Source organism: Chaetodon auriga, chromosome 16 (assembly GCF_051107435.1).
Source record: "Chaetodon auriga isolate fChaAug3 chromosome 16, fChaAug3.hap1, whole genome shotgun sequence".
NCBI classification, from domain to species: domain Eukaryota; kingdom Metazoa; phylum Chordata; class Actinopteri; order Chaetodontiformes; family Chaetodontidae; genus Chaetodon; species Chaetodon auriga.
The window spans coordinates 2,786,839-2,808,244 of NC_135089.1; the positions used below are offsets into that span (position 1 = coordinate 2,786,839).

The following is a 21,406-nucleotide window of genomic DNA, read 5'->3' on the forward strand; positions in this document are numbered from 1 at the left end:
AAGAGTCTTCTCCATTTGAGGAAGGACACCAAACTGGACTGGAATCTGTATGAGTTTTGGAAAACAGCAAAGAAAATGAAGAAACCTGACTCACAGGAAGGGTTGATGTGTTTCAGAGGAGGGTTTGTCCCTTCTGATGCTGAGAAAACTCATCGTCATGTCGTCATTGATCAGTGTGTCACTGGCTGCAGGTCTGATGAACTTAGACGTCCCTCGTCAGCAGCTTCAGCTCCACATGCAGACTCAGCAGCTGAAGACCGAAGACAACGAGACCAATGATCGAGACCTGAGCAGACGAGTGCAGAGACTGAGGTGAGACAGACGGCTTCCTTTGTTTGACGTCTGTTTGTCTGTTTTTATGAACGTCCTTCTGTCTTTCTGCCATCGAAGGCTGAGTGACAGCACAGACATCAGAGCTCAGATATCAGAGGACGTCTCCCGGGTGGACAGACGTGTCCCCCATCAGCTGCTGAAGGACAGGTACCTCATGCACAACACAAGCTACGTCATACTTCTACTCCGCTACATTTGATCTAGATATGCAAAGTAGTGACTGAAGATATCAAAGTAACGTAGTGAAGTAAAACATCTGCCTCCAAAGTAAAGTAAAGCAGCATTTAACAGAAACAGTCAGGTAAAGGAAAAGTACCATAAACATTCCAGCACTGCGTTTATCTGACATCATTAGACTTTTCAGATTAAGATTTTACATTCAAAACATATGATGAGTTTATCTCATAAGAGACCGGAGCCATGCATGTCCACATGGTTCAAGAGCAGCTTTCCTTTTGCCTCGGGGATCCTTGGACGGACGTTTGGGCTGATTTCTGCTGGACTGTTCTGAGGTTTTAAGGATCTGAATGCTTTTATCCACCGCAGCTCAATGCAGATGTCACAAACTTTTTTATTTTAGCATCATATAAATTATAATGAAGCCATCAAACACGTCCAGAACAGTTTCAACATCCGTCCTGTTTTGCTGAGCTGGAGCAAACAGCCGCTCATGTCAAACCTCTGAGCTGACGCTCCGACCAAACCTCTGAGAGTGAGGTTAACCAGGCGAGTTATTTCTGAGCGTCGACTGTCAGCAGTAAATCACACCGCGGACACATGAACGCTGGACAGCTACGAAAACAAAGAAGACCTCAACACGACCTTTAAGGGGCGCCGCTGCCTTTTCACCTGCTTCACCTGAAAATGTTCATGTTTCTTCACTAAAGTTACTTTGTAGACTCAGAATAATATAAAATATGTAAAATACATAAATTTTAATGGCAATACTTTGTGCTTTTACTCAAGTAAACGTTAGATTTTTACATGAAACACGTCAGGTGTAGTGGACTTGTGCAGCTCGTCCACGCTCTCGAGGCCTCACATGACTCAGAAACGTCAAACCCAGAACGAGCTCGTGAAAAGGATTCTGTTTGATCTGAAGTCGGATTTTAACTTCCACCATCAGCTTCGTCCGTCTCAGTGTCAGACTGATCCCCTTCGACTTCGCTGCAGCCCATCCAGGAAACTTTGAGGTGGTTTTATCGAGAAGCAGCAGAGTTTCTGGTCTGATCGGGATGATCCAGGACCAGGTCGGGATCCAGACCTCCAGGCTGGAGGTTTTCCGGAGCAAAGTTCCCACAGAGGAGGCCCGCCTGCCCCCAGAGAGCTCCCTGGAGGAGTGTGGCTTTAAAGGAGGGCCAGAGGGAAGTCCTCCAGAGGACACAGTGTACTACGACTACAGGCTGCTGTTCACAGACGGTCCCATTCTCAGCTGAGACCACGTCTCCAGGTCAGCATCAGACTGTGCTGCCATGACGAGACGCCGCCGTCCGTAACACGACTGTGTGTCAGCCTGCTGGCTGCGAGGCGATGGTGGTCAGCCGCCACTTTAGTCCAGACTGAAATATCCTAACAACCGTTGGGCGGATTCAGACATTCATGTTCCCCTCAGGAGGAACTGGAATAACCTTGGTTTTCCTTTCACCGCTCATCTAGCGCCACCACGAGGGTGAAATTGTAATTAGCTCAGCACTTGACATCCCATCAGCCTCAGCATGCTAACGCAGTAAGCTAAGATGGTGAATGTGGTAAACATTACGCCATGTTAGCAATGTCACTGTGGGCGTGTTAACATGCTGACGTTAGCATTAGCATCAGCTGTATTTCATGCTAATTTACAAACCAGTAACTGCAACTGTCAAAAAAACAGACGTACAAGTACAAAGTAACATAACACTGAAATACTCAAAATACCAAAAATTGTAAAGTAGTTGAGTAAATGTACTTAGTTACTTTCCACCAACATGAAGCTGAACAATGAGGACTGTTTTCTGACATGAGGAAGACTTCTGCCTCACACTCGGCGCCTTCAGGCCTGTTCACACTTTGATTCCACTCTCAGATGTGTGTTCACATTTAGATAACAGGGTGCAACATGTTCAGATGTTCTTACCAACATAAAACAGTGTTTTTAAAGTGGCCTCGGGGGGCTGCAGAGGCTCAACTGTGGAGTTTGTGTTGGAGTCAGTGGAAAGTGCTTGGCTGGTGGAAACCACAGCGCAGCTATAAACAGCTGCTGGTGGCAGCCGCTAAAGCGTGCCATGCAGCCGACACACCCAGCAGCTCCCGCTGCTCCACCCTGCCAGACTGTCAGATTCCAGCTGCAGAGCTAATTCACTCCAAAACCTGCTGCTGCTTTATTTGTTCACACACACACACACACACACACACACACACACACACACATTGCAGGAGAAGACGTATGCAGCCAGAAAACATCCAACAACACAAAAAGTGCAACATTTTCAAAGTCAAAATAATTTTTATTCCATAGTTTCAAAAATACTGCGCAATATAAATATTAGAAAACTGAATACTTTTTGTTCCATGTACTTGAAGTGAAACACTGAGGACATTTGGGATGAAGACACAGACCAGCAGTACGTCGCTCTACAGTGTCTGCTTTGACGTTTTGGGAAATACACTTATTTGCTTTCTTGTCGGTAGTTTGTACATTAACATGCAGCTATAGCCAGATGGTGCTTAGCTTAGCTTAGCTTAGCATAAAGGCTGGACAGAGACAACACAGAATGAATTAGAGATTTGTTACTGGTGAGCTTTAGAGGCAGATTTTGAAGCAGGAGAGCTTTTTCCAGTCCTTATGCTCGTCTAATGATTTCCCAAAATGCTGAACTATTCCTTTAATTTTACTGCTGTACTACTCTGTACTACATCTGTACATGTTTGTGTGTGTGAATGCTGATATTCATGCAATAAAACATACAGTACATGAACTGATGAGCCGTCACAGAGGAGCGCTCTCTCAGGTGTGACAGTTTTGGTTTTGTTTGGGTTTTTGAAGCTGAGCAGTTTGAACCTGCAGTCCAACATCATCATTCATTTGTCCACCTGACGAATCTACGTTTGCCTCTTTCAGTTTTTGGTCTCCACCAACTCCTGAGGGGAATATCTGACTCTTTAGCTGCTAAATGCTAAAGGCTTTTTAGTGCTTCTTCTCTGAAAACAGCGCTATCAGAGCAGTGAAGGTGTGGACCAGACAGCTTGACGAGGAGCTGAACGCTCCAGGTTCATCACTGAGTCTTCTGATGCGTTGTTATGATATAAAATATTCATTACAGCCACTTCACAGACAAACATGCTTCTTAAAAGCACGAAAAACACAAACATTGCAGGTTAAAGAGCTTTTTACCTGACGAAGGTTCCCGTTGTTTAACATGGTGCTGTTCATCGACCTGCTGCTGTAACCCTTCATGCACAGCCTATCATGCAATATAAAAAGGAAACGTTACAATGGAAAGTCTGTACGATGCTGCAAACGCTGCAGTGAAAATGCCAAACCGCTAAAACACAAAGAAAATCACATGTTCTTCCATCCAGCCTCAAGAAAAAAATCTCCCAGGAGGCTGAGATAATCCTGCTTGTTCTCCTCGTTTTGGAAATGTTTTAGAAACGTGTTCAAAGAGACAGAATGTTAACAAATATGTTTGTACTGGAAAAATATGCACTTTCACAGTTTTTAAAAACAGCCACAAAAGCCATAATTTCTAAATGATTCCAGTTAATGCCAGACGTGAGTCAGGTCTCGATCGTGGAGCGGCTCGTGGCGTTCTTCAGACAGAATACTGTGAACTCAGACATTCAAACACAGGTTTCAGCTGTTTTCCTCACGGCTGAGCCCTCATGGTGTCTGAGTATGTGAGGAGCGCAGCCTGACAGTTTGTTTACAGGCCAGAAAGACGCTGGAGGACAAAATGAGCTTTTAAAAAGCATCCGTCTGCGCTGATGAGTGCAGTGAGTCAGTCCTGCTGCTTTGGTTGATTGTCTCAATGCTTCTTATGCAGAAAACAGCCTGAAAGGAGTAACAGGAAGTGTGTTTTCCTTTGGTCAGAAATACTGACTTTGGATGTCTCAGGGAGGAGGAACCAGACATCCTCTGGTTTTCCCAATTGCACTTGATCGTCCGCCACAGCTCTCCCTTCAGCATTTAGTTGTAACCGAGCCCTTGCTGCTCGCCTTGGAGTCGATCTTGGCCACCAGCAGTCTGAGCGAGTCTCCTGATGATCGAATCAGCTCTCTACCACTGAGATGAAAACACAGACAGCCGGCTGTAAACACACCGTGACAGGCAGCGGAGATCAGACTGTGTACTGTGTGTACTTTAATACTTACGTGTTGTACTCCATACCGACCAGGCTGATGCCATTAACAGCCAGGACACGATCGCCCGTTCTCAGTTTCTGACACTGAGCCGCAGGAGAGTCGGGAACCACCGACTTCACATAAATGCCGCTCATCCTCAGCTGTGTTTTCTGTGTGAACAACAGGAAAGTGGGTTAGGGTTAACCTGCAAATCTAATCATGAACAATACCATCATGAAGCTCTTATTAACTAACGAGCAGTGAACATGTGTCACTGCACCACATCAGGCTGGACTGCAGAGCTCCTCATTGGTCAGAAAGAGCCTTCAGTGTGATTAGATGTGTAGTTTCAGACTCATTTTTCTCGACTTAAACTGTAACTATGCTGAAAATACCTGTGATTAAATCAATAACACCGTCTTTTTCTTACCATTCCATCCACGAGCGCCAAGCCGAGACCATGAGGTCCTCTGTGGAGCTCCACCGTGAACACTTCCTCTCTGTCTTCTTCTTCCACATTCTCAGTCTTCCACTCTGCACATCCACTGGCTGAACAAACAAAAGGAGACAAACATGCTCACATCAAAACAAAGTGCTGGTACACACTCAGATACCCAGACGGGTCCTGCTGGATCTGGATCTTGAATCACTGACTTTCACAGCTCAAAACCTGGTTCCCGTCTATCAAAACTACATGTCGAAGGTTCAAATTAAGAGTTCTGGAAACGAAGCTTTGACAAAACGTTCTATCAGGAAGATCGTGTTTGTCACAGCTCGTCTTTATGCCTTTAACTTTGAATTCTGCTCTTTCTTCCTGCTCTAATCTTTTCCTTCTTTCAGGGAGATTTAACTCCTCGGATATGAACCACCTGCAGGTTTCCTCCACCACCACCACCGATGGCTGGCCTCCAGGAGATCCACGTCCTGTCCCCTGAAGACAGGGTCACCAAGGTCTTTCTCTGTCACTGATCTCAGTGAATATATTTCTACACTTCCAGTTATCCATGTTAAAGACTTGTTTTTGTGTCTTTGACAGGAAAGCACACCAACACTCGCCGCCGTGTTGAAACCCTGAATTGACCTGCTGAGCTGTTGGCCTGAGCGCTGGGAACTGAGTGTGCACAGGTTAGCGTGATGCAGCGCCGTAACAGGGACTTCCTGTCTTCGTCCGGCTCCTGTGGGCCGTCCTGTCACAACACTAACGCAGCAACAGTAGCATTCCCAAAACACCCTGTTCCCACCCCTGCAGCTCCTGCTCCCCCTGCTCTCCCCCCGCCTTTTCCCAACATGCAGCCTGTCTGCCCCCCACGCAGGACCTGCCCCGAACAATGCCGCTCCCGATTAAGATTCCACGCACCAACCCAACTGTAAATTCCCATGACAGATCGGCCACTGCTCTTTTCTCTCCTGACATCACCACCTCTCTGTAATTCTTGGGGCCAGATTAAAGGATTACCAAACTTTCAAAATAACATTAGCTGTTAGCCAAAACCACAGAGGTAGATATGTGGAGGCAAAGGTACAGCCTGCGTGGTGGGACGATGCACAGAGTCCCCATCAGGGTGTAAAACAGGACATTTCTTTAGCTTCGTCCATGATGAAAATAATAAGAATTTACATCATGAAAATATTTATTGGATTGATTTATTTCATTTGCACAAGAGCGGAAAACTTTAAAAACTATCTTTGAAAATAGTTGAATGCATTTGAAACAGTCCTTAGCTTTTCATGAAAACTGATCAGATATTGGGTATAAAAATCCGAGACTGGGGCGTCCTGGATATAAACACAGTGTTGGGAAAATGGAAACAAAGGCCACAGTTTTCCTGCTCTTATGTTCATAGTGGTTTCATTTCCTTTATTATTATGCTCGTTAACTAGCAGCAACTACTAATTGTTCCCACCAATTAATGTGCTGATTTTTTTCTTAATCATTTGATTAACAGTTTAATGTATAAAACATCAGTGGAAAATGCTAGAGCTCCCAAAAACCCCAAAATATTCAACTGACTGTCAAAGACAAGGAGACAAATTCTCACATTTGAGAAGATGGGGATGTTTAATGTTTAACATTTATGCTTGAAAAATTATCAAAATAGCTGCAGATTAATCTTATACCAACTAATCAATTAATGGACTGAACTCTGTAATATTAGTATGACGTTTGCAGCTTGAGGAGTATTAAACTGCTGCTAATTAGGACAGACGTTCATACAGAGATGGTGCCAGATGGTTTGGTTTCAATCTAAACCCTCAAGCCCTTTAAACAAATGACTTTTATCAAAGAAACTCAGAGAGAAAACATAAGACATCAAGTAACCAATGAGAGTAAAGGCATCTGATTAAGACCAACACAATCCTTCAGCTTAAACCCTTCTGGTGGCAGCACACAGCCGCAGTGGGGGGTCTGTTAGGGAGCATTAACACAGGGTGAACCTCTTAAATTCAGACACAATCACATGTGACGAGGAGTGTTTCTGAAGGTCTGGTTCAGATCTGAGGGGAGGCAGAGAGCATCTGGACCAACCAGGCTCCTGAATCCACCACATAAAAGACATCAGCATATAAAGTATGTCTTTAAGGTTTCTTTTGATTTATTTGGTCAGGTTTTCCTTATTTTTCTGCAGTGACGACAGCAGGGCGTGGATTTTTGACTCAGACTGACATTTTATGTAGCAGTGAACTGACAGTTTCCTCTTGAATGCTGGTAAAACGATTGATATGTGCTCTCCTTTTCATGCTTTTATGTCGTAGGTCAAAACATCCCCCTGCTTTGTGCTGTTAGTGTCATGTTTCTCTGAATTGAGTCCAGGGAAATAAGCCAGACCGAATCAGCGCTAATATTAGGAAGTTAAGCTAACTAGCTTCCGCTCAGTGAAACACAAACTTAACATCATGAGCTGTGACTGTAAGGTGCTCCGCTGTGTGATGTTCAGCGTTATCCAGTCTTTACATCAGGTGAAAGAAAGATCACGTACCTGACTATATTCATATGCTGCATATTTAAAATAACAATCTTAAAGACCTCAGTTTTGTTCTCTTTGGCGCCTCCTATGGTGAAATGAGGTAATTGCAGGTGTTTTTGGACTTCACTTCCCAGAGATTCAACCAGTGTCGTTGGATTTGCGCTGAAGTCAGCTGAAGAGGAAGCCTGTTGCATTAGCTCCGCCTACCCTCTCGAATGGACCAACCACTGCTCGCTAACTGTGCGCCACTTGTTATTTTTCCTAGCTCTCACCATGACTACAGCGTTACCTCATTTCGCGATATTTACTGACATTTATTTAAATGATAATCTTCAAGATTATTACTTTAATTTTCACATTTTCTGATGGCCTCATTCTGCTGTGCCTCTGTTGAGCTGTGCCTGGAAATAAAAGAATAACGCTGCATCCAGTGATAATCAGGCACTTTTCATTTCTCTCACCTTATTTTACGACTAAATAACACCCAGAAAAATCTGTAAAGGGGCGTCAGAAAATGTGACGCAATCATACCTAATTCACTGTCAGGTACTTAACCTTTCTTTCACCTGCTTTAAAGAGGTTAATACAGAAACGACAACCACTTGTACAAAGTAACATCCACGCAACAGAGGTCACATTTTACGATGAGTCACAGAATATGATGTCACACCGCCTCCCAAATGTCAAACACTGCCACTGGAAACACATCATTTACAGGCTGAAGCTTGGAAACTGTTTCCACAGTCAACATGTCTGAAATCAGTTTAGGTCATTTTTCCTTGCAGTTCCTTTCAGTTTAAAACTGAGGCAGCCCACACTCACGCTGACTCCCTCTCACTCCTTCAGATGACCTCATGACAGAGGCGTCCAAAAACAATAGGGGTGGGAGAGGAAGCACTCTTTCCTTTGCACGTTGAACCCACCCTGCACAGCCTTTCCACTTGAAATTCTTGACCTTCAGAGTCAGTAAAAGATGAAGGGACGACTGAGGCGCTTCACCTCTTTCATGTCGGGGGCGCCTTCATGCAGACCTGGAACCTCCAGGGACAAACACACAGCTGGTCCACAAGGTCAAGTCACTAAATACTTTCCTTAATAGATGCTGTCAGTCGGAGGAGGTGACTGAGGTTTTAAGAGGTGACCTCATTCCAGGCGTTATTAACAAGGGACGAGGTTTGAAGCGAAGTGGTCATAGTCTCAGTGACAGAGCCGTGTGTCATTTGAATCAAAACCTGCTGTGTGCAAGTGAAGCCGTGGACGGGCCTTCTGAGAGGCTGTTGGTTTGTCATCATGTGTGGTGGTGCTGTGGTTTATTCTTTCTATTTCTATCTCTATTCTTAGCCTGGTCCACATGTACATTTTCTTAAAATGAGGTTTGCCCCCATCTTTAAAAAAGAAAAAAATCCCCATCAATCCAAGCATTGTAATAAAAAAAAATCTGCCCACATAACGATGAAAAACACATCTGAAGTTTGTCAAGAGCATGCCAAACCGACAGGCGACTATATAACCTTAAACCTAAAGCCATGTTGGCCAATCAGAAGCCTGAATAAAATAGATTTCTCGTAGGCTACCAAGAGGTCTGAACATTATATCTCGCATGCCTCGCCTTCGCCATAGAGGGATTTGTAATTCTGCAGCCGGGTCTTGTCCAGAACCAGCGAGGCTGGCAGCAGGGTCCTCGTCCTGTTAACAAGGTTAACACCAGCACCGTTTGGCCAAATCTGCCATTGCACAAAAGCTCCTAATGTAAACAAGCAGACAACGGCGCACACTCTGACGTCATGAGCCAAATACTCAGTTTTTCCTGTCTACACGTCACTGCAAACTAAGTTCCTGACCTTCACCCTGGAAGGAGTTTTCCAAAGCTCTGATTTCAGTGACTGAAACTGTGTTTTTGTGTGGACGAATGGAAACAACGCATAGAAAAAGCTACATTTTGACAAGAACCTGAGTACATGAGTAAGATGAGTAAGAGGCATTTGTTTCACCGTTTCTTTCTACATGTACACACTCCTAACTCACAGCTATCATCGTCTACAGGCAGGTTTCAGTAAACGTTTTTCAGCTGTTAGTGGCTTTAAAAGACCACTTCAAAGGATCTGTGGAGGCATATTTATTTAAAATGAAAACTCTATTTTAGCATCAGCATGGTAGCTTTGTCATTTTGAGCGTACTAGCATGATGTTAGCATTTAGCTCAAATCACCTGTGTGTCTAAATATAGCACACATGCATAAACATACCTCTTACGGTTCGCCAACTTCAGTGTGTTTCTGTGTGTTTTGTGGCTTCTGTGTTGTCAAATCAGTCATTGTGTTTCTCAGTTTCTTCGTGTTTTATTTCTTTGGAGAGTTTTTTCCCCACATGCTGCACATGAGTTGAATTAGTAATGTTTGCTCCATTTGCATGTTGTTGTGTATTTGCATGTGGTTTATTAAGAGGCCAGCAGAAAAGCTCTTTCATGCTACAGAAACACAGTAACATATTGACTGAGAGAGGATGCGACCTCCACGATGGCTGCCTGAGGGTGTGTTTCATGAGCCGAGAGCCGTCTGTAAGCAGCATGTCTCTGCCTGCTCATCCTTCTGAGGACAGACGGATCTCACACCTTTACCTTTCATACCAAAGTGATGAAATATGGATTTTGAAGTCAAACCTTTTTTGTTTATAATTGGAACAAACTGTTTTGTATGATGTGTATAATTAACATTTTCTTTTATAAATTTTAATGTGAATATATTTGATGGTCTCTCAGATACAACACACACGCTGGTCTGCTGATAGTTTGCTTTTTGCCATTTAAAGCTTTTTGGGCTAAGTAATACATTATTTCTATTTTCTGTATTTATCGTTGTTTCTATGTTTCTATGATGATTATTTCCTCTTTGGATAATTATGTGATCCATTTATTACACTTTCCTGAATCTTTGTGATATATTAGATTTGATATGTTCTTGTATAAAATATATTTTGATATATATTATTTTTTTATTTTGACCCTTTACACTGAGGCATGCTTTGTGCCCTGTATGGGTGCACGAGACACTATTATCCAGCTCTGCTCTGATTGGTCCAGTCTGAGTGATGAGTGATGAATGTGTTTGCATCCACAGTATTACATGTACTGTTTGTTCTGTTCGATTATCTAGATAATTCACTGTACTGTAAATGATCAGATATTTTGTCAGTTTATTAGTTACCTTTCTTTTGCTGGCGGGCGCCCTCCTGCAGATCCGCCTCCAACTCAGCCAGCTCCATACCCTGCGGGGTGTTGGGTGGCGTCAGCAGGCAGGATGGGTCCAGTGCCAGACTCTTGTGATAGACCAGGTCAGCCTGTCCTGGGAGGGTGTTCTGCAGCTCCAGACTCTTTAGCTTCTGGGTCAGGACTGCCTCACAGCTGCTCAGGTCTCCATGAGATCCTCGGGCCTGAGCCGGCTCCGCAGGGGAGGAACAGTCCAGGTCTGCATCACGGGAGGGGCAGGTAACAGGGTCACAGACCACCTGATGGGCGGGATCCTGGAGCACTCTGACAGAAGGTGAGGTCGCAGACTGGCTGTCTGTGGTCGTCCCCTTGAGAATTTGAGTCTGAGGAAAACAAAGTCGATCAATAACAGATGTAGAAACATCAAGGTGTCTCATTTCCTGACTGCCACCGGCGTCTCGTCGTTGTAATGAGCTCTGGGGTCAGAGAGCTTGTTACCTGTTCCTCCACATCAGGTTTGGCTTGGGTTTCACTGCGGGGGAGCCGGCGTATGAACTCCTGCAGATGGCCGAGCTGTTCAAACAGAGCAGGCTCCACGATGGGTTTCCCCAGCTCCAGGTGAAACGTGCTGCTGGGCAGGATGAGCGGCGGGTGATTGTCGAAACTCTCCAGGATGTCACCTGCAGGAGGAGAGAGAAAGGCCTGCCATCATCCATCACAATGAGCCGAGCTTCATCACAGCTTTCTCATGAAATTCAACTTTGTAACTTTAAGTAAAGCTGTTGCATTTGGGTTAACGCGTAATTGTAAGCCATAAATAAAGTACAAGAGTAATGCCACTGTTCAGCGGGTAGTGCTTTACACAGCAGGGTGCAATCAGTCTGACAGGTGAAAACAGGTGAGAGCGAGGCGGCGGCTGTCCTGCTGTGAAAGGTGGATTTGAGACGTAACTGAAGCTGATTGGTGGAGACAGACTGACAGGATTGGATTAGTCTGGAGGGAAACACAGACTGAGACCAAAGCTTCCACTCGGTCAGCGTGTAAGTTACAACATGAAGTTGATCATATTGATTTTTAGTGAAAAATCTATTTTTTATGAATTAAAGTTAACAATTATTTTCATCCTCATATCTATGGAGACCCAAATTCTTCCAATTTTATAAATAAAGCATTTTGAAAAAAATGAACATGAACAAATTGTCTGAGTTTTAATAATTTCTTCAATTATTTCACTATTTACTGGTTCATCTATAGATTTTACACAATTTATTCATAATCTTTTAAAAATATTGAACACTATGGGGCTCCATGTATGTCCTGGTCCCAGCCAGTAAAAGGTTGTAATAATTTCTAACAGAGAACAAAATAAAGGTAAAAGAAGGCATCCTGATTCGACTGCACAGGACTTTGTGATAACCAACAGAGCGTGTAACAAGTACCATAATTTGATAGAGAGAAGGAACACGTTAGATTATGCATCATACACTTCATTCAGTGTGCTTAGTTCAGAGCCTCTGAGCAGATTCCAGCTCTCTTTTTCTATCAGGCTGTTATACTTGTTGAGTACTCTGTTATTTATCATGACGTTGTGTGCAGTCAAGCATGCCTACTGTCAGGTTTGAACATGCAAGCTGCACAATAGAGTGTTCTGACTCCTGCTGGAAGAGAGTCTGGTTACTGCAGTTTACAGTAAACAGACTCGTCCTGTGGACAGAACGGCTCAGGAAACGCTTTCAGGGCTAGAAAACAGAAAACTGTAGAAGGTACTTTCATAATGTAAATGCAAAAAATTCTTTTAATGGAAACGAAAACTAAAAAGTTTCACACATTCACTAAAGTGAGCTGATGGCGACGAATCATTTATTTTCTATACTGAGATTATTACTGTATTTTGTAAGTCGGTGCGGATGCTGTAAAGACATCCAGAAAGAGACGGACGGGTCTCAAGCTGCAACTAACAATTATTCTCATTATTGCCAATTATTCAAATAATCAAGTACTTGTTTACTGTTGTTTAGAGTTATTGTTTACTTTAGGTTTACAAATTGTTTGTTTTGTCCAAACAGAAATGTAAAATCTAACGGTTGTGTGTCTGTTGACTAAGCGTTTCATCTTCAGGACGGTCTCTGTCACTCACCCGTCCTGACAGCATCCCCGACATCATCCGGTGATGGGCTCCATCCGGTGGGACAGGCTTTACCAGAGCTGTACTCCCTCAGCATGTGGTGAAGCTGAGCCGGGTTCAGGGCAGCAAACTCACTCCTGAGAGACGCCCAGGACGCCTGGACAGACATAAAACAACAGCATAGAAAGAAAAAATACAGAACTTTGAAAAAAAACTTATTGTAAAAACCTTCATTTTAAACGCAGGATTGTAAAAGTGACCCACTGATGGTTTGATCTGAAGAAGGAGCCACAAAAGCACTTTGTAGTCACTGTGAGAATGACAGGGTGGGAGAAACGAGTATTTTCCCATCATGTTTGTTTCCATATAAGGAAAAAAAGTCATTGCTACTCTCTCATTTGCATGCAAAGTATTTTAAACCAATTATATGATTGAGTAAACAGTTTTTGTGCCTGTCACCCCAGGACCAGATGCGGTAACAATGCTTCTTGGGGAAATTTTTAAGCACTTCAACTGAATGTGTCGTTCTTGTGCTGTGCAGCAGGAGAAATGAAATCTGTCATCATTTCTCCACCTCTCAGGTTGTTGTGAACGTCCTTATCATGAAATATGACTGTTTCCCTGCAGCAGCTCTCACTCAGGCACACTTGAGAAAGATAATATTTGATCTTTGGATGACTACAGAAAGTCTCTCCAAGATGAGGAAACAGGTGAGTCACTTGGCAGCGACATTCATGTGATTATTACAGGACAAACACTGCCAACGTTACATCGTTCACTCAGTCAGTCTGAATTGGTGGAAGTGAGACTTCCCAGACATGCCGGGGCCACAACAGAAACCATAAGTTAAATGTTGTTGTGTCCCTGCCCTTCTCTTACACACAGACGCCACTCTGAGCTCAACAGAAGGTGAAGTTTGAATGCTGCTTATAAACAGCAGAAATTTTAAAATGTCTGTGTTTGTTTTGTCTGAGATTTAAAGTTAGGCAACTGTACTCTCCTAAAATAAACGCTCAGATGTTGTGTTCTCTAGAACTGCTGGCAAAACAGAAGGTTCCACATCCTCCAGTGTAATTTACAGCTCTGCCAGTGAGCCACTCCAGTTCTTAAAAGCCCAGAACTCCAGATGGAAAACTAAAAATCTGTTGAGGGTGTGTACTCTGTTGCGGCAGCCACAACGTGACCTCATGCCAGGGCAGGAATACATAAAACCACCAGCTTCCTAGCAACCATCCAGCCCGCCGAGCAGACAAGACACAGCCTTCCTCAGCTGTGTCACGGGGGGCTAGTGTTCGTTTGTGCCCCGGAGATGTTTCAGGCTGGCACCACGACTCCGAGTCATCCAGAGAAAACAGGTGTCAACCTCAGACAGTAAAATAAGGCCTCATACCTCAAATATAGTCGGCAGATCCCAGTGACTGAGCACAGGATCCTATCAACTTTAAGCTAGTTCTTTAGCCATCTTAAGTATCTTAAATTATATCATAAATCACTGAAACTCTAAGTCTCTAACTGTCATCTATATCCCTGATTCCCACCCGGGGGCACTTCTTTAAATCAACTGAACTCAGCTAAAAAAATAGACATTTAAGCAAGTTCATCCACATATTTGTGTTCAGAGGGAAAATAAACAGCCAAATGGGATTACAAATTGAAGTAACCGTAATCCGTAAACTGCCTAATTACCTTAGACAGCTGAAACATATTAACAGTTAAGCAATTGAGAATGTGTGAAAATTAGGTAGCAAGCAAGCAGATGTTTAAACAGTTAAGTAAAAGTAAAAGATGACAGTTTTGGTAGTAGTTAGCTAAAAGTAATGAAAAAACAGATAAATGTAATGGAGAAACAGTTGAAACTTTTAGCTAAAGGTAATGAGTACACAGTTTAAATGGCTGAAAGTATGGATAAACAGTCACTACAAGTCATTAGTGGTCTCAGTTGTTGAACTGTCAGCGGTTACAGATAAATGGTCATATGCTGCTTATATGAAATGTAGCGTGTGAACTACATCCAGTTAGGGTTAGTGTTAATCCACTTAAAGACCATTTGAGTGGTGCAGATAAAGGGGGTAGTTGAGCTCATGTGATAAGGCTGTGGGGTTAAAAAAGGTTGGCAACTACTGTTCGGCATGAAGATATTTAAAGAGGTTTCTGGAAAATATTGTGACCTCAGGCTGCATAAGAATGCGTAAATATAAACTCTAAACCAACCATCTCCTCCATCCATCCAACCATCCTTAACCAGCCTTACCTTTGGTTTACAGCTGACAGTTATACTGTATATAACACACACAGATATGTGGTAATATACAGTACATAAAAACACAATTTTCTCTTAAAGCAACAGAAGCACATGGATACTTCACCACCAAAACATTCAGCTGGTTCCATCTGATTATCTCTGCAGGTGCAACAAAGCTGTGAATCGGGAAAAGGTTGTATTTTTAACCTTTTCTACAACCTCTGTTCCTCATCTGTCACACCTGAGTAATTCTATGTGTTGGTTTCCCTTTATGACTCTGAATAAGTCTTTCACAACCAGCCAAGTGAGAGCTCAGCTTCCTTCTGTGGAACAAAGTGTAAACAAGATTTGAATGGGTAACTAAGAGAGCGGTGTACTTAAGGAGGGATTAAATGTTAAGTTGGCAAGCTACCACTGCGCAGCGAAGACGTAATGCAGGTAAAAGCAAATATAAAGTTGTTGTTCTGGTGATGCACAGTACTGTGTGGGTTATTCCCGAGCATACACTGAAACAGAGGGTATGAAAGGCTTTAAACACCATTACTCTAATGTACTTCTGTGCCTTTGAACAAAAAAATGCCATCTGAGCTCTTAGCCGCATGTAAAATAGGATTTAAGATGATAATTTATTACATACATACTCTGGTTAAAAGGATATACTCAGGACCACATGATTTCAAGTTAGATAAGTGACGGGCAAACATTCACTGAGACCATAACATCATGTCTTGATCATTAGTGTATTTACACTTACTCTTATTTCCTCATATCTGATCAGAGTGAATGGCACCATGTGTTCAAGTGCAGCTACTCTCAAGGCTGCTATAACCATAAAATAACTTGCTTCCACCAGCTTGTCAGCTTTTATGGCATCATTAGTCATCATCATCATGATGTTTGGCAACAATAACAAGCTTTAGGAAAGAGGAGGAGTTACACTGCTGCAGTATGAAGGGTTAAGTGAGGTTCAGCTTTCCCAAAGATGGAAATTTTGGCACCTACTACATAAACACACATAACTAATGTTATACTGACACCTTTGAGACAATGGAAACATTCAGGCTGACGCAGACATGACTCGACTCTGGGGGCTACACCCGCCCATGAACAGACAAACAGGAAAGGAGAAACGGATGTCCTCTGACCTGCAGGAGCGTTTCTTTGGGTGTGGCCAGCAGATTGACAGCAGCAGAAAGCTTCTGGAAGAACTCAGTGGCCAGATCGCCCAGACCGATGCTCTGGATCCAGTCCATCAGCAGGTCTAGGTTGGCTCGGATCTGAACGCCTCGGGACCACTGGTAGAATCCTGCGACAGATCCTGCAGAAGACAGTTTTCACATTCAGGAACAGTAGTAATAAAAAAAGTTCTAATCGCAATTATAGTAGTAGCATTAATGCTATTAGCCTGGTTACATTGAATAATTAATGTAGTGCAAACACAAGAAATTCTCTCTAAAGATATTTAGACATGATGCAAACAAGACAAAGAATCTATGAACATGCTGGCAGCTGTATCAGGGTGTACTTAGCAGTGCTTTGAGCTAAATGTTGACATTAGCATGCTAACCTTTCCACAAAGACAATGCAAACATGTTGATGTTTAGCAAGTACAATGTTTACCTTGTTCACCTTCTTAGTTTCGCATGTTAGCATCCTAACATTTGCTAATTATCCAGTGACTGCAGATGCAACGTAGCTAGCAGCTAAGACATACATTTCTTCATATATGCCTTGCTACAAACAAAAGTTAAAACAGGTCTAAGAGGTTTCTTTTTTAAAATTATTTTTTGGGCTTTTTTTTAGCCTTTATGATAGCGACAGCTGAAGATACAGCAGGAAAGAGGGCAAAGAGAGAGAGATGGGACGACACGCAGTAAATGAGCCGCAGGTGGGAGTCAAACCCGCGGCCACTGCAGAGGACGGACAGCCTCAATACATGGGGCACACATCCTACCAACTGAGCTACAGGGGCAACGCGGTCTAAGAGGTTTCTTAATAACGAGCTGAAGTCTCACCTCTCTCCATGAGGGCGTTGAACAGCGATGCGTTGATGAAGAAGAACAGGTAGGCACAGAGCTGTAATGAGATGTCTGGGTGGACCTGGAAGGCTGTGAGAAGCTTCATTGCCTCCTTCAGCACCTCCAGGATGCCACTGAGTCCATCAGGCACTCGCAGCTGGCCGCTCTCTGAGAACGGGTTCCCGTCCAGCAGACCGGGCAAGGCTGAATACATACTCTGTGGAACGAGATGGTGACATTTTACGTCTCTGCTGATGTTTGCACTGAATGTTAATGACTGACGGCACAGTGTAAGAAAGAAAGTTAATGGGAATACAGAGTTCTCCTTGGTCAGTTCAGTATGGAACACACTGACATGACTCAAACAGAGGAAGGCATTCACAGAGCGTACAGGAAACTTTGCAGGAAAGCTTGTTTCACAACACAAAGGGCAGCTGCAGGGAAATTAAAAACACTGTCCTACAGTTCCAAAAACTTAAAAAACTAAAAACTGCACATACAGCAGCACCACAACAGAGATTAAAACTAAAAACAGAATTAAAATGAAGCACCCTGATACTTTAAGATGTGAACTTTAATGCTAGAATATCTTTACTATGCCAATTTTAAGAAATAAGCATTCTTAAGAGTAAACCAATTTAATTACTGCCAAACTTCTTTGTCAGATTTAGTGAGAAACCTGCTGATTGGCTGTGTGCTTCCAGACAAAATACTGTTTCAAAATACTTCACAGTGTAGAGTTTCTAGCAGACAGAGTGGTAAAAGACACTTTCAAAAGATTTTCAGCAAAAACAAAAGGAAACCCTTTATCAAAATAAAAAAGTTCCACTAACTTATATTTAGTCTAGCTCGTTAAATAGCTGCTAGCACTCCCAGTCCCAACGAAAAGCTGCATCATTTTCTGCAGCTCAGGGACGTTTCCAGCTGCTTTCAGATCACTGTTTTGTTTCACTCGCTTTAAATCCCAGTAATTATCCATGATTCCTTTATACAAAACTGTCAGCAGCAGCTTTCTGCTCGGCACCACATGATGAGGACAAAAAGTATACGATAGTCTGGTGAAGAGAGTCGTCTGAAAAGTCGTACATCTGAAAAGCCACAGAGAGTCAGGAACTGGTGAAGCCACCCAGAAATGAAGTTATGTACATGCTGTGCTTAGAGTTAGACAGTAACTTTTGAGAGAAGAAATAACACGATCTTTGTCTTAGCTATGAAAACCAGAAATGATATGAAATAAAATGCACCATTCCCCAATTTAATACACGATAAAACCTTTCTTGGTCTGGTATGATGCTAATGTGAGCTAATCTTAGCAAAATTTAGGTGGACACTGATGTGTTAGTGACCTCAGTGTGTTCACTGACTTCGTAACTCTTCTCTTATTGTGCTACTGTTAAACTGTGTTTTAAGCAATTTCGCAGTTTTAACTGTCACTTGTGGCCAGTGGTTGCTACTCAGTAAAGTTACAGAGTGTCTCTAATGCTGCCTTCATGTCATATTGGAGATACCATAATTACCTCTTTCTGACTTGTAAACAGCGTTCACATCAACATCCAAGTTGTAATTACGACAGGGAAACTTTTTCAAAGGCTCTTCTTAAAGGTCCACTACTGTATCCAACTTGGCACTTCACAATACAGAAGTGCCTGAAAACTAAACAAAAACAGACATTAGTCCAAGTCCGTTATTCAAGGTAATTAAAACCAAATTATATCAGCATCGTCTTGCTGTCTTCATTCTCTAGTGCTTGAAACGCTGTTAATGCAGTTTTAAAGATGCTGAATTTAGTGTCTCAAAAAGGGTTATGTGTTTTAAACATGGAGTCTCATTCTTATGTGTAACATTAAACAGGAACAAGGCAGTGGGACAAACACAGCAGAACCATGCTGCAAGCTGCTTCATTGAACCACCACCTCATTATCAGTCCTCACACAGATCCGGCTCTTATCACTGGTCCATCTTATGACACGGTTCTGCCACTGTTTCATAAGCATGACATCACCTGTTAGGTACACACACACACACACACACACACACACACACACACACACACACACACTCACTCACACACCATGGCTAAGATAATGACCTCAGACAAACTGAAAGAGGCCATAAAGACGACAATAACCCTGCAGGCCTGAGGCAACAGGTCAGCTGATAGGTGAACCTTGTAGTGCAAAAAACACATTACATTTTCATTTTTGTTCATATTCTATTTTTAAGTAGACTTAGTCAGAAAGAAGAAAAATAAGAAATGAAGAAGTAATGTCTGAAATGATGATCAGCCATATTTCAGAGGAAATTAACAGAACAACTTTTTCCCCTCTTGACTTCCTTTCCCCCGTTGGGTGTTTCTCTGATGACAGTTGCCTTCCTCTCCAGGAAAGAGACGGCAGTTCATCGCTGCTAATCCTCCCTTTCTCTCCACCACAAAAACAGTAATCAGCAAACACACAGTCAATAAAACATTATCTAACTAAGAGAATTTGTAATGTGCGTCCGTGCTGTAAACAAAGCGGGACTGCATGCCTCAAAAGTGACAAATAAACAAGATGAAAAACTGCTTCTGAAAAAGGCACATTAAAGAAACGTGTCAGTGAGGTGTTTTCAGACTGAAGAGATTTTACTGTCCAGTAAAATGTCTCTTTCATCAGTATAGGCTGATGTGCAGCACAAGCAATAGAAATATGTCTGAGTATTGAAAACACCAGCACAGACTGTTCCCGCTTCCTTCCCTCCCTTCCTCAAACAGTCACTGTGCAGGGTGGTGTTTCTACAGGCTCTGCTTTTCACTGTCTGTGCTGTGATGTCGACTGGATTCTGCGTAAACCAGACAGCCTTTAATAAGCAACTTTAACATGGGAAAGTCACATAAATCCTGCCTGGGAGTGTCCTGTCAGGCTGTAAAACAGGAGGGTCGACTGTTCTGTCACAAAGCAAATCCAGATGCATTTCCAGAGTCTCAAAAGTCTTTATCAAAGTGTGTGTCCAGATTTAAGAGTGGCCTAAGAGTGGTATGAACTGTATCTGCAACATAGACAGACCACTATCAATAACAATCAACCATTTTTCATTGGCTTCTGCTACTATTTCCTGTGGCGTACCCCAAAGCTCCATCCTTGGCTCTTATTTTATTCTCATATGTGCTTCCACTGGTCCTTTCAGAAAATTCAACATCCTTTATCACAGCTAAGCAGACGGCACGGAGCTGTACTTCCTCTTGAAACTCAGTGAAACATATAATCTTCAGTCTCTTTTAGTTGTCTTCAGGACGTCAAAGACTGGACCCCAATTTCTGTCTTTAGCACTAGCTTTTTCGACATTGGGTCAAGAGTGGAAATAAAACCCTTGTCTTTGTTTTGAAGATCTGGAGACTGTCTTAGATGCTTTTATTACCTCACATCTTGACCACTACAACTCTCTATGAATGAGAGTCTAGTCTAGCTGGTCTTACTTAGCTCACCTGCAGCTGCTTTTAAGATTCTTTTATTTGTTTTTAAAGCTCTGCATGATTTGACACCAGCCTACATCTCTTATCTCTTCAGTCCATATTGTACATCCAGACTCCTCAGATCCTCTGAGCAGTTACTCCAGGAACAGTTTATCTTGGCTGTCAGATGTCCTCCATCTATCTCCACTTTCAAATCCTGGTTAAACACCCACCCTTACACAATTAATTTCAATACTGTCTGTAACAATTATTTGCCTATTTGTGTTAATTGTTTAGTTGTATTTAAAGTGTATCTGTAAAGCACTTTGGGTTGACTTAATGTTCAACAATTCATTAATGCTGCTGCAAAACTAAAAAAGACCATCAGATGTTCATTATAGTCACATAGCGGTTCTCACCAAATCAGGCATGCTGGTTTTGTTATCAAACAAACACGTGAAACCTTGGGAGACAAGATTATCTTTTTGTTTATTTTCCAGTCAGTGGAAAAGACAGCCGGCTCACTATCTCGCAGACCCTTCCTGCTTGAGAGTTGGTGTTTCCATTCTGTTACTGTGTTTTCTGTCTGGAATGTGTTCAATGAAAACAGAACACAGTGTTTCCACCGTCCAATTTCCCACTTCACATATGAGCGGCACTCAGATTTGGAAGTCAAAAGGAGGCGAAACATGTTGCTGTCACTTTATGAATGTGTTTAAGTGTTGTAGTTTATGCTGTTTGTTAAAGAACAGAGTATATTAACGTGTG

The 21,406-nt window shown here is 42.7% G+C and overlaps 2 protein-coding genes across 2 annotated transcripts in view; one reads left to right on the plus strand and one right to left on the minus strand.

Annotated features, from left to right (window-relative positions):
* Nucleotides 1-283: 283 nt before the first annotated feature.
* On the plus strand, nucleotides 284-1,860 carry LOC143334488 (uncharacterized). The gene is made up of 2 exons (XM_076753308.1): nucleotides 284-480; nucleotides 1,460-1,860. Exons 1-2 carry the CDS (start codon nucleotides 359-361, stop codon nucleotides 1,767-1,769), a joined length of 432 nt encoding a protein of 143 aa, XP_076609423.1. The 5' UTR covers nucleotides 284-358; the 3' UTR covers nucleotides 1,770-1,860.
* A 951-nt stretch (nucleotides 1,861-2,811) lies between these two features.
* radil2a (Ras association and DIL domains 2a) overlaps nucleotides 2,812-21,406 on the minus strand; it is a 28,576-nt gene continuing 9,981 nt past the window's right edge. Inside the window, exons 9-16 of the mRNA XM_076753307.1 lie at nucleotides 17,206-17,425; nucleotides 16,336-16,508; nucleotides 12,961-13,105; nucleotides 11,322-11,503; nucleotides 10,822-11,206; nucleotides 5,084-5,202; nucleotides 4,684-4,823; nucleotides 2,812-4,594 (exon numbers count right to left, since the gene is read on the minus strand). Coding sequence (XP_076609422.1) covers nucleotides 4,492-4,594; nucleotides 4,684-4,823; nucleotides 5,084-5,202; nucleotides 10,822-11,206; nucleotides 11,322-11,503; nucleotides 12,961-13,105; nucleotides 16,336-16,508; nucleotides 17,206-17,425 — 1,467 coding nt within the window. The 3' untranslated portion in view covers nucleotides 2,812-4,491. The remainder of the gene's footprint in view (nucleotides 4,595-4,683; nucleotides 4,824-5,083; nucleotides 5,203-10,821; nucleotides 11,207-11,321; nucleotides 11,504-12,960; nucleotides 13,106-16,335; nucleotides 16,509-17,205; nucleotides 17,426-21,406) is intronic.

Excerpts from the sequence above, each read along its gene's own strand:
- LOC143334488 (XM_076753308.1), top strand. The coding sequence starts at position 359 with ATGAACGTCCTTCTGTCTTTCTGCCATCGAAGGCTGAGTGACAGCACA. Across the intron at positions 481-1,459 it reads CATCAGCTGCTGAAGGACAG|CTTCGTCCGTCTCAGTGTCA; the intron begins GTACCTCATGCA and ends TTCCACCATCAG.